The following is a 13,717-nucleotide window of genomic DNA, read 5'->3' on the forward strand; positions in this document are numbered from 1 at the left end:
GAGCAGGAGCACGCATAGTTTTGGAGAAGAAAAACATGCAAATTAAATGTGTATGCTTGTGTTGTTCACTTTTCGCCCGAGAGGAAAACTCTGTGCTATACAATTCAATAAGCTTTAGAAAGACCCTTGTATAAATAGTGGTGCAAACCCACATCCCAAACCAATGTGGGACAAAAGCTTTACATTTTCCCAACTCAAATGGGTCTACTTTGAGAATCAGTATCCCATTCACCCATTATCCGTTTTGAGCGTACAATATATCAATATCTTCGTCTCACTACAAAGAACCCGAGTCCACTTTGATCCTGATCCTGGTGCTTTGATCTTGATCCCAGTGCTTTCGGGCCATTGGATATGGACAATCTACTTTGAAATGTCTAGGCTTTCTACAGTTGTAGCACAACATTTGAGCTTCTTCGGGTTCACGCCTTTTGAAATTGTTGGATCTATCATCTGATCTCTCAGGATACTTTCGGTTTGAGGAGCTTGGTGAAGCTTGAGAATCTTGAAAATTATTCTTCCTCATGAACCTTTTGAGCTTCCTTACAAACAAGGTAAATTGTTCGTCAGATAAAAAATCTGAGGGGTTAGATTTTGACCTGCTTGAAGTAGAGGGTTGTTGACTTGCAACAAGAGCTATATTTCTTAGTTCTGGTTCTTCTGAGACCTTTGGTTCATGTTCAAACTCATAAGCTTTAAGGTCGCTAAAGATCTTTGAGGTTTGAACTGACTTAAGATTTCGGTGATCTTTCATTGCCGTCACTTTCATGTCCCATGCTTTCGGGAGTCCACGAAGTATCTTTAGATTAATCTCTTTCTAGTTTGGTTCCTTCCCTAGGTCAGAAATCTCACTCATCAACTTTTTGAACCGAATCTACATCTGACTGATGGTTTCATTAGGATTCATCTTGAAGTCTTCAAATCTCTTCATGGCAACTGTTAGCTTATTTTCTTTCTCCTGTTAATCTCTTTTTCCTTATCTGCATGAGAACTTCTCATATTTCTTTCGCAATCTTGCACTTCCTTACTCTCGGAAACACTGACTCGTCTAGAGATTTATACAAAATGTCTTGTGCAACATTATCCAGATTTGCTCGAGTTCTTTCTTCTATAGTATAGGATTTTTTGGGCTTGATGATCATCTCCTTTGCACCTGCTCCTTGAGCTGCTGCATGCGGATTAACCATCATATATTACTGTTATGGGTCCATCAGTTATCACATCCCACATTTCATCATGTATTGCCGAAAGATGTGCCTGCATTCATATCTTCTAGTCATCAAATTTAGCACGATTGAATGCATGATGCCTAGAACGATGACCATGATCATTTTCCATTTTAAAAAACTTGTGCAAAGATGAAAATTATGTGATTTTGAATTTTGAAACTGGGATCGACCAGGCAGTATGTGCGCAAAGCGTTTACCATACAAGGAAGCTGCTCGGATACCACTTGTGGAGAGCTATTAGGAATATTCTTCCTACCACCACCAATCTACTTTTAAGAAGAGTGGATGTGAACCCTTCATGCCCTATGTGTGCTATGTATAATGAGGATGTTATGCATTCTCTTGTTGGGTGTGATTTTGCTCAATGTGTATGGCATGAATCACACTTCCCAGTATCTTGTGTGTTAGGGGACACTTTTTCTGCTTGGTTTTGGAATGCTATGTGTGTGCTCACTGGTGCTTTCACCAAAACTCATTAATATTACCAAGTATTTGATACTCATTTCGATTCCGATTCCTATTTGTGAACCAAACACACCCTCAATATTGACCGGACCCTTTTCTACAAAATATTTAAGACTTATATTTTATTAAAAAAACTCTTTTATTTCTAATTAACAAAATATATCAACTTTCCTAAACATATTTATTACTTAATTATTATCTATCTAATTTCCTAAACATTTTTAATTAGTAGATACATTATCAATTGTTCACAAATAGATACATTATTAATTGTTTCCAAACATTTAATCACACGTATTGTTATTTAAATCTCTTAATTAAAATTAAATTAGTATAACTACGAATTGTTCAATTATTAACTAATTAACGCGTGATTAATAAATCTCTTATTATAAATTTTGGTTATTACATCACCCGTAGATTTTAGAATAAATCACAAATGTAATAAAAGAGTGATGATACTATGAATACTTTTTTATGTAACGTACATTATTTAATTGAGTATTTCTCTTCATCTTAAAAATAGTATCTCACGCATCTCCCGAGTCCCGACTCTATTTCTACTTTATTATAATAGCCCATGTTGCTTTTGCTTTAAAAAAAAAAAAAAAAAAAAAAAACTTTATCAGAAATAAAATTTATTTTCAATCATAATATTTTAGCTTAAATATTTCTAAAACCAATTATTATGCTACAACTTTTAAATAAAACTATTTTATGGCCCAACATTTTATTATCCAAAATTTATCTGAGACAAACCTGTCAAAATCATATTATAACTATTTTAATTTCTAAGCCCAAATGATTTATATCCTTAAGCTCAATAATTTTTCTTGAGTCAAAAGGTACTGGAGCCCAAACTTTTATCCCAATTTCAAAATAAAATCATATTTCCAACCCTAACCCTAACCAACAATAGTTATGCCATGTACCCGGATTCACCTTGTAAGGTGAACTCGAGTCAAAATATACAATTTATACACTGATTTTTCACAATTTATAAACTGAATGTTCACAATTCAAATTGTGAACATTCAGTATGCAAATTGTAAACATTTAGTATATAAAATTGTGAACATTTAATATATAAATTATTAACATTTATTATATAAAAGTTGTGAATATTCATAAATTATAACATTCAGTATATAAATTGTGAACTTTTGAACCGGGTCCACCTTATAAGGTGATCCCGAATCCACAAAAAAATAAAAAATAAAAAAAATGCCCCTAACCAACCACTCTACAGCCAAGTAACGTGAAGGAGCTTTGTCTCCTTCTTCGTTCTAAAATTTTGCCTTCTCTTTGTATCTAAATAAGAGCCTACACACAGTGGCGGATCCAAAAAATATCTGAGTGGAGACGAATATTAAATGATGTTAGAAATGTCAATGACAAAATATCAAACAATCATAATAAGGTTAAAATACAAAATACATTATAAATTACAACATATTTATGAGAAAATATGAAACATAATCAATTAGATAAAATAATTTGGGTAACGATATATTTATAAATACTTTTAAATTTTAATTTCTTTTAGTTAGATCGATATTTCTAAATTAATTCGAATACAATGAAGTATATTATAAACTTGTATCCTACATTAATTAAATAATTTATAAAAACTAGACTAAAATAGTATTTAATTTGTTAATTAAATGGTTCATAAAAAGTAGACTAAAAACATCTAATTTATCTTGTGAAGAAATGAAAGAGGGAAGATAATTAAAAGTGTTGCTAATGAGATTTGAACACATAACATAAGCCTTTTATAACATAAAATTTAGAGTTTAATCAACTAAGCTATTCAAACTATTGATATTTTCAACATAAATATAGATTTTATATGATATTTCATGCTATATACATATATATATATAAAGGGGTGGGGTGGGGGGAGTGGGGGCAGCTGCTCCCACTTCTCCAACACTGGGTCCGTCCCTGCCTACACACCTCGTCGTCATATAAAAATTGTGAATATTCAATATGTAAATTGTGAATATTCACTATATAAATTGTGAACTTGTAGACCGAGTCCACGTTACTAGGTGAACCCGGATCCACATAATAATTTGCCCCTAACCAACCAGACTACAGCCAAGTAACGTGAAGGAGGTTTGTCTCCTTCTCCCTTCTAAAATTCACGTGAAGGAGCTTTGTCTCTTTCTTCCTTCTAAAATTCTGCCTACTCTTTGTATCTATAAATAAGAGCATACCCACCTCTTCTTCATATAAACACTTATTTCTTGAATAAATATAATCCCTCCTCCCTCTCGTTCTCCAAACCCCGGATTTCTTCTCAAGCAACACAACCTCCAGATATCTTCCGTGTCTCTCCCTCTCGTTGCTGGTCTCCCTTTTTCTCTCAGCTCCGACAATCACCGTTCTCACTCCTCCTATCATCACGGGGCAGAACCACGGCCTCCACCATCTTTCTTCTCTTCCGCTCGGCGAACCACCGGCCTTCCTCACATTTTCTCTCGGTGTTGACCGGCGGTGTATTCGGAGAAGGTAACGGCGGCGTATGTGCTGATGTTGAAGATGGTGAGTTTTTAATGATGTAGTGATGTGTATTTTGTGATAAAGAAAATGATAATGATGATGATAAGTTTTAATTTGTTGATGAGGATAATGAAATTCTTTTAAGGATAGATGATGTTGAGGTGGGTGATAAGGATGAATGATAATGATGGTGACGAGGCAGTACTAGTATTTGTAATTGGTAATTGGTAATATTAAAATAATCTTGTGATAGATGACATGTAGTGGCTCTACCGATAGTACAATGTAATAGAGTTAGTAGCATTCAAAAAAAATTATAATAAGATTTGATTGGTCCACAGGTTCCTATCGAGGTGAATAGGATGCTTAGTTCCTATCGATTTGATTGGAGTTTTGGAGTTTTAGTTCTTGAGGTAAGTCTTTATGTCGGTTCAAAATTACTTTACTCTATAAATTGTGTTACTTGTGATTTTGTATCCCTCAACTACTATAAAAAATTCTTTAGTTTCTAAAATGTGATAGATAGCCAAATGTGTATATTTATGTGTTGACTCGTGTTTTATAAACCCATATATATGTGAATATGTATTTATCTGAAATACTAAGAAAATTATATGAGTTGTAGTTATTTTATTGAGTGGTGAATAACTTATGAAGTGTATAAATGATTTACATGTTGAGATTATTAGAATTATATTTATTTTGGAGAAATTATTTTTGAAAATCTTAAGTATCGTGGAATTAGTAATATTATGCTTACTTTGGAGGATATAAAGTGATAAAGTATACTTATATTTGAAGTATATAAGCTATATGTTATTTTGGAGAAAAATATATTTTTTTTATATAAACCTTATTTTGGAGGAAATGGTTATTGATGGATTATACACCCTCCCTATGCTATTTTGAAAAACTATGTTTGAATAGCCTGTGTCAATGAAAAGGTTATGAAACCCTATTTAGAAAAGATCATAGACTATTATTATTTTGGAGGACTCATATAAAAATGTATTATTTTGAAAGTTTATCCTTTTTTGTGTTGGATTGTGTAGGAGGTTGAGCTTCGGCTATATATGTTAGATTGTTGATTGAGCTCTAGCTCTATTTGATTGTTGGTTGAGCTTCGGCTCCATTTGATTATTTGGTGGAGTAACCTGGTAGAAAACATTCTGGGTTACTACTTATTAGGATTAGTAACTACCTGTTGGGCTTGTAATCCCAATTAAGGGGTGTGCACACTTAAGATTATAGTTCTGTTTCTATTGGTATTGTGATTGATAGTGGTTAAGGTTCCGCTGGTAGGTGGTGGTAGCGGTTGTGTGGGAAGCACCGTTCACTAGGATTCGCTACGGTGGAGTTCCTGCCTTACTTGGCCCATTGTTGCCTCCACACTTGTAATTGATATGACTCTTCGATATTGATATTGAGATGATGATTGGGATACCTCCACTTATATATTATTATGCTATGTTAATACTAGAGAATGAGAATTGAATTATCTATATGACTAGGATATGATGTGAATACCTCCATATTCATACATATGATTATATATACATGTTGAGAATGACTTTGAAAATCTATATCTTGAAATGATTACTGGTTGAGTAAACTATATCTTGTTGTGAATTCCTCCATATATACTTGTATATGTAAATACTATGCTTTGGAAAGTTATGTTTTGAAATGATAATGATATTTAGAAGTATTATATTGAGATAATGTTTTATGAATCCTCCATGCTTATGTTATTTTAGAAAGTGCTAAGTACTATTATTTTTGAGATCTCTATTACCTTGTATGAAACCAAGTGTGTCATGGTATTGGTGTTTAAACTATTTCGGAAATGATCTAATACCTATTTTTGGTGTGAGTCAAAACTATTTTACTCAAATTATGTATCTATTTATACATTTGACTAAATGTTTTCTAAAGTATGGATTATCTGAATATCAAAACCTATTTACGAAGTATATTTATTTTCAAAATTATAAATGTATGTATTTTTACAGGATGGTGTAGAGCTTACTTAGCAATTATGCTAATCCTTTTGTTTGTGTTTTCCAAACTGTTAATATTTTCAGGATACGATAAGTTGCTTATCGTGATAGTGTATAACACTCCGTATTTTCAAACAGTCCTCTACTTCCGGCAACGGCGTCACAATGGAGTGCGAACCAGCAGCAGCTACTTCATCCATGGGAACAATACTTGAAAGTTGGAGGTGTTGCCATGGAATGTGCTTCCCATCTTCAAGCTCGCTACAGCTACTTCAACACAGACGATGATCATGCGACATTGTTAAGTTTTAAGAGCAAGATTCAAGAGCCATGCACAAGAATGTGTTCGGAATTGAGCCAGGCTTTGGAAGCTATATCATTAACCATGAAAACCATGTCTCATCCGACGCCTGCGATCCTAGACCAACTGTGGAACTCTAGAGCCGCCATTGATGATCTTGAAGTCTTGTTCCGAAGCTCAGCAACGAAGAGCTTCGGAACAGGACTTCGAGATCATCAATGGCGGCTCTGGAGTTCCGCAGGTGGTCTTGGATTGCCGGCGTCGGATGTGTAATGGTTTTCATGACTAATGATATAGCTTTCAAAGCCTGGCTCGACTCCGAGCACATTCTTGTGCATGGCTCTTGAATCTTGCTCTTAAAACTTAACAATGTCGCATGATCATCGTCTGTGTTGAAGTAGCTGCAGAGAGCTTGAAGATGGGAAGCACATTCCGCAACACCTCCAACTTTCAAGTATTGCTCCCATGGATGACGAAACTTGAACTCGCCATGACCAAATTCCCACCATGCAAAAAGTGCCTGTATGCGTATTCAATACTTGTATTAATTAAACTGTTCCATCCATTTTTATAGTTAGGATTGTTCATTTTATGATCGATGTCTGATTGTGTATTTGTTGATAACTAATGATCGATGTCAAGTATATTTAGAAATATTTGACAGTGCATTTGAAAAAAGAGTTAACTCATATAAAATGGTACGCTATGTAATTAATTAAATTAACATGTTTTTTTGTTTTTTAGAAATTACAATAAATTAACATTTTATAATTTACTGAACAAGTACAAAAGCATGGACTTGTTAAAATTGTACGTGAAACTTCTTTAGTCACATTATATATTAATTAATTTAAATTGCACGTTAATTACTATATATCCATTGGTAGTAGATCCATTGTTGGTCCCGGTAGGGTCAGAGAGAGTCTAGAGGGGGATGAATAGACTATAATCGATTCGTTCTTGATTTTTCTCCTTTCGGAAATACGCACAGCGAAAATGTTATTTCAAGTTAAATTTTCTTTGCACTCTTTCGAGTTTATGAGGAAATGCGTACGAAAGTAAAGGCGATAAGTAAAGAGAGGGAGACAGAGAGATTTTTATAGTGGCTCGGCCAACTGTGCCTACTCCACTCTTCTTTCACAACTTGTGAAACGGTTTGCACTATCACTCCTAGTACAAACTACTTCAATCTGGCTTCTTTGATCACTAAGCCGGACAGCCACTTGACAGGTTTTTCAACTCCTAGAGTTTACTCCGCCTCTATCAACTAACTCCTGAGTTGAGATGTTGGGAAAGAAATTTGGTGTTTCTCCAACAGATTGAATCTTGTCTTGATGTCTGAATAGATCTTCGCTTGATGAAGGAGCAAGACAGTTTCAGGTTGTGAAGTATGAGGAAGGATATGCCTTTGAAAAACTTCACAACTAACACTGGTTATGAAAATCTAAGGAGATGGAACTACTTTGAAATGCTTTTCGTAGATTGGGAGACTGAGTTAACCAGCACCTTCTTCAATGGTGAAGAGGGGTATTTATAGGTGGAAAAATTCATCCGTTGGAGGGAGATGAAAATTTCAAACCTAATAACCAGTGTGTATTACTCAGTGGGCAATGAACATTAAAAGCATTTGTACTGTGTAGCCGTTGGAACAAAAAGCATTATGGCTTTTGTCCTTGTTCACTGACAAGATATTACAACTCTTTTAATGCTCCTTGTCTTTAGTGAAAATCATTCCTAGAACACCTTTTGTTCAAATGATTTGCCCAACTGATTGATAGACAACATTCTCATTGTTTCCATTAAAAGAGAGTTATCTTTTAACAAGTCTGTCCTTGACTTGTATATTTGGGGCCGAAAGATTGTCCTCATCTTTCGTCATTTCCTCTTGAACGAAAGTCCCTTTTGTCGAAGCAGTCCGTCCGAGACTTGCTTTAGTCCTCCTTTCGTTTGCAGGCAACTTTCGATCATCTTCGAGTCTTCATGTAGACCTATTCTACTAGTCTCGTGCATGATTTAACATTTCATGACTATGTCATACGAAACTTTCTATTAAACAAAAAATAGGGGTCTACATCCTAAGACAGTTTGGTATCATCAAAATCTATAAACACTTGTTCCTAACAATTTTCCCATTTTTGATGATGTCAAAACCTATATTCTTATTCATAAGGCTGAAAGATGCCCTTTAAAGGAAAATTCTATTACAAAACAACCTTATTCAAGAGTGTACAAAAGGATTTATAAAAAATTATAAGAATGCATTAGTTAAAGATCGAAAGTACTTCAAAAAGATCACGTAAAGATATTCATTAAGCAAGATATTGATTACAAAATAGGAAGTACTCGAAAAGTAAACACATTACAGGGCCAAGAGACTTTGTTTCGCTTGTTGAGCTTCCATCCTTTCTCTGTCGTCTCGTTCTTTTTGCTCCTCGAGCATATTGTCAAAGTCTATGTCATTGTTGACATTAATTCTGACTTCTCTGAGTGGTCTTTCACGAACTTGAGCCTCATATTTTTCTCCAAAGTTATAGCTCGTGTAATTGTTGTAAGCTTCTAGGATGTTTCGTCCAGAGATGGTGCCATGATTCCACCATGTTATAAGCTCTATGGAATTCATTCCATCAACGTAGCTTTTCCTGGATTCTCGGTGAACCTTTGCTATGGCATCATATTTGACATCAAAGTCTGCATCTTTTCTTATCTTTGAGACATCTTTGATTTTCTCCTGTGTCTCTTGATATCTCGTGAGTTCTTGTTTCCTTAGGTTTCTTGCTTCTTCTTGTTTAAGCCTTCTAGCTTCATTTTCCTCTCTTATTCTTTTGTTCTCCTTCCATTGATAATCTTGACGAGTGTGATCATCCCTTTTCTTCAACCAGATTGACATATTGTATCCTTCAAACCTTAAACCACTTCCTTCTTTGTATTCTTCATAGTCAACGAATATTCCAGCTCCATCCATTGTTACTTTGTCATCTCTCATCAATTTTCGTCAAAGCTAAGATTTATCTTCTCTCGATGGGATAGTCCTGCAAAAGAATACTTAGAATATGAACCATAGGAAGGTCTTGGTCTTTTTTACTGTCGCCGAGACTTGGAAGGTGTTGCTATTGGAAATAAAGACCACAAGCCACTGGACTGGTGTGATTATAGTGAACCAAGAGATATGTCTAAAGGGGAGACATAATGTCCATTATATAGTGTTGATGATCCCTCTTGATGCTTTTACAAGTGTATGAGCTTGGTTATTATCTAATATTAGCCATACATATATCTCCGCCACTACTATACTTTGTTGTCAATGCTCTTCATATAAATAAGTAAAGCATCCCGTCCTATGACAGACAAGATATATAGTAACTTAGTGGGTTGATAGGCGTTTAGCCAAGTGGGAGGTCGTAGGTTTGATTGTTTGAACCTTGTTGGCTTGGTACCTCTTTACCAGTTTAATCCCATCTTTTGGGTCACCATGCTTCCTTCATTCCTAACTCCCCAAGACTTTTATTCTTTTAAGGTCAAAACCTCACCAATAAAAATGCACTTCTTGGACTAAGTGTTAGAAATAATTTATTCCTAACGTTGATTCATATAATTAAGGTGTCATGCTCATATGAATCAGTGGGAAACTGTTAGAAATAATTATTTCTTAACAATGATTTATATAATAAAGGTTGTAATTCCATAAGGTACTCACGTTGATGATCAGTGATGTGTAAAGCGAAATTACTGGGTGAAATTCCCTCCCTCTCATTCTGTTAAAATTTAAGTTTATAAGGGTTAAAAGATGTATAATGGATAAGGTTATGGGTTTCACAATCCTAAAGGGATTTCTATTCCTAAAGGAGGTCACATTCCTAAAGGGATTTCTATTCCTAAAGGAGGTTCCCCATTCCTCTTGAAAGAGGGTTTCTCACCACATCTATAAATACCCAGGAAAACTCTAGGGATCTTAACAGTTTCAAATCTCTAAGTTTTCTAGTCTCCATATCATCAGGAGGTGAATAAGGTATACGGATCAGAGAGGTGAAGCATTGTATTCTTGATTCATTCAATTTAGAGATTACATCTTCAATGGAACCAAGTAAGTCCTATCTTCCCTATTTAATTAAAAGTCTATGATCATGAACATTGTTTAGTTGATTGATTTGATTTACATGCGATCATTGTTAATTGTGCTTCCGCATTTAAGTTATAGCGCATAAAGGATTATTTAACACTAAGATCTTCCCAGTAAAATAGTTCCAAGGCCCATGGCCCCATCACGAGTCCCTCAGTTTTTTTTGTTGTCTTTGACAAACAGAGAAAGTATAGACATTACTAAACTTCTTCACATCTTGACCCTTTGACTCTTAAGCCAAAAGGTTCTCATCTCTTTCGGATAGTACGGTCTTTGCTACATTCCCTGCATGCGGTTTAGCAAGACGTCTTAGCTCTTGCACGTTCACTACAAGAAAAAAAAAAAAGATGTTTTCTTTGTTGCTTTCCCTATATGCGGTTTACCCGACTACTTTATCCCATGAGGTGCAGTACCTCCTTGGAGCTCCTTCCTTGCTTGTGGGTCCATCAAGGATGATGCACGGTTGCCTTTCCTGCTTTATTTCATTTAGGAATAAGGGTCAAATAGGCCATCGAACTGCACACGATAATGCAATTAAGCCACTGAATCTTTCTACCATCAGCTAACGTTATCAACTAGTTATACCCTCTAATTAATCCAATCAGCTAACAACTAACAACTAACAACAATTTACCAAACAGGGCCAATATATTAACTGAATACAGATAATATGCAATTAACATATTATTACGTATTTGCTTTCAATTTGTTAATTGTAGACACAATAACCATGTTTGGTAACATAGTTAGCTTATTAATCAATTTTAGTTTGGCTTATTTGACCACTATGAATGTTTGGCTAATCAGCGTTTTATGACAGCTTATTACTCCAAAACACTAAAATTCAGAAAACTAATCAAAACAACTTTTTGAAAAAATAAATAAACCTTTGAAGATCTTTTTGAATGTAAGCAACTATCAGCTAACAACAAATTAATTTACCAAACATCTTTCTACAACTAGCTAATACTATTAGCTAGTCAAATCCATCAACCCAATCCCTTGACAGCTAAATTAATCCGCTAACAGATAACAGCTTGATAGAACACTAATGCTTCCTCATGCGATTCAAACTCCATACCAGCTAGTGGCTCAAGATTTACATCTTCTTTAATTTAAACTCCCCCACATCAGATTGCTCTGAGAATACAAATCACCCCATCTTCAGCATGCATATTATATTCTCTTCAAAATTAAATCCACCAGATCTCCTCCCACTCCATCCATCAGCACCGTCAAGCCTCTCTTCATTGTTAAGCAAATTAACAAAACCATTTGTTTCTTTGTCCTCTTTATCCATGATAACTTCTAAGTTCTTTCTACTCTGTGAACTCTGAACTGAAATTTTAAAAAAAAAAAAAAAAAAAAAAAAAAAAAAAAAGGTAAAAACATGTCAGATCACTTGCAGGTTCTTCTAACAAACACCTTTAGCATCATCCAATTCTGGATTAAACATTTGAGCATACCACTAAACATTCAGACTTCATGCATTGCAAACAAATGATTAGATTACATGTAACCCACCGAGCTGATCAGGGATTGTATATGGAGGTGATCTGATAGATACTAGAAGGAGAAAGTTAATTAAGGCTATGCAAATGACAGTTTCCCGTTCTAGTTTCACTATGATTATGGCACCTGGCAATGTGTACTGGCGGGCTCGGGATTCTAGACCATCAAAGAAGTAGACCTCAACAACAAAATCCCAAGAACAAATTAGCAAGCAAATTTAAAATTACCAGTCCAACTAAAAGTATCAAAGCAACAAATGTAGCACAACATAAAATGATGCAACTGAAAAAAATCTTACATATAATTTGATCTAAAAACAAAACAAAACAAAAAATTTGAAACAACAAGAAGGAATCAAAGTCCAAAAAGGTATTCCTGCCTGATATGGGTTAAGGCTATGCAAATGATAGTTTCCCGTTCTGATTTCACTGTGATTATGGCACCTGGCAATGCGTACTGGCGGGCTCGGGATTCCAGACCATCAAAGAAGTAGACCTCTATAACAAAATCCCAAGAACAAATTAGCAAGCAAATTTAAAATTACTAGTCCAACTAAAAGTATCAAAGCAACAAATGTAGCACAACATAAAATAATGAAGCTGAAAAAAATCTTACATATAATTTGATCTAAAAACAAAACAAAACAAAAATTTTGAAACAACAAGAAGGAATCAAAGTCCAGAAAGGTATTCCTGCCTGATATGGGTTAAGGCTATGCAAATGATAGTTTCCCGTTCTGATTTCACTGTGATTATGGCACCTGGCAATGCATACTAGCGGGCTCGGGATTCCAAACCATCAAAGAAGTAGACCTCTATAACAAAATCCCAAGAACAAATTAGCAAGCAAATTTAAAATTACTAGTCCAACTAAAAGTATCAAAGCAACAAATGTAGCACAACATAAAATGATGAAGCTGAAAAAAATCTTACATATAATTTGATCTAAAAACAAAACAAAACAAAAAATTTGAAACAACTAGAAGGAATCAAAGTCAAAAAAGGTATTCTTGCCTGATATGGGTTAAGGCTATGCAAATCACAGTTTCCCGTTCTGGTTTCACTGTGATTATGGCACCTGGTAATGTGTACTGTGGGCTCGAGATTCCAGACCATCAAAGAAGTAAACCTCTACAACAAAATCCCAAGAACAAATTAGCAAGCAAATTTAAAATTACTAGTCCAACTAAAAGTATCAAAGAAACAAATGTAGCACAACATAAAATGATGAAGCTGAAAAAAATCTTACATATAATTTGATCTAAAAACAAAACAAAACAAAAAATTTGAAACAACTAGAAGGAATCAAAGTCAAAAAAGGTATTCCTGCCTGATATGGGTTAAGGCTATGCAAATGACAGTATCCCGTTCTGGTTTCACTGTGATTATGGCACCTGGTAATGTGTACTGGCGGGCTCGAGATTCCAGACCATTAAAGAAGTAAACCTCTACAACAAAATCCCAAGAACAAATTAGCAAGCAAATTTAAAATTACCAGTCCAACTAAAAGTATCAAAGCAACAAATGTAGCACAACATAAAATGATGCAGTTGAAAAAAATCTTACATATAATTTGATCTAAAAAC

The 13,717-nt window shown here is 34.6% G+C and overlaps 1 protein-coding gene and 1 long non-coding RNA gene across 2 annotated transcripts; one reads left to right on the forward strand and one right to left on the reverse strand.

Annotated features, from left to right (window-relative positions):
* Nucleotides 1-277: 277 nt before the first annotated feature.
* Nucleotides 278-769, reverse strand: LOC109172188. Its single transcript, XM_019321337.1, has one exon. The coding sequence runs from the start codon at nt 767-769 to the stop codon at nt 278-280; it is 492 nt and encodes a 163-aa protein (XP_019176882.1).
* Nucleotides 770-3,621: 2,852 nt separating this feature from the next.
* Nucleotides 3,622-7,095, forward strand: LOC109172274. Its single transcript, XR_002052705.1, has 3 exons — nt 3,622-4,244; nt 4,544-4,615; nt 6,287-7,095. It is a non-coding gene; the product is annotated as an uncharacterized LOC109172274 (long non-coding RNA).
* Nucleotides 7,096-13,717: the final 6,622 nt, after the last annotated feature.

This window comes from Ipomoea nil, unplaced genomic scaffold (assembly GCF_001879475.1).
Source record: "Ipomoea nil cultivar Tokyo-kokei standard unplaced genomic scaffold, Asagao_1.1 scaffold0415, whole genome shotgun sequence".
Taxonomy (NCBI): domain Eukaryota; kingdom Viridiplantae; phylum Streptophyta; class Magnoliopsida; order Solanales; family Convolvulaceae; genus Ipomoea; species Ipomoea nil.

Excerpts from the sequence above, each read along its gene's own strand:
- LOC109172188 (XM_019321337.1), bottom strand. The coding sequence starts at position 769 with ATGAAAGTGACGGCAATGAAAGATCACCGAAATCTTAAGTCAGTTCAA.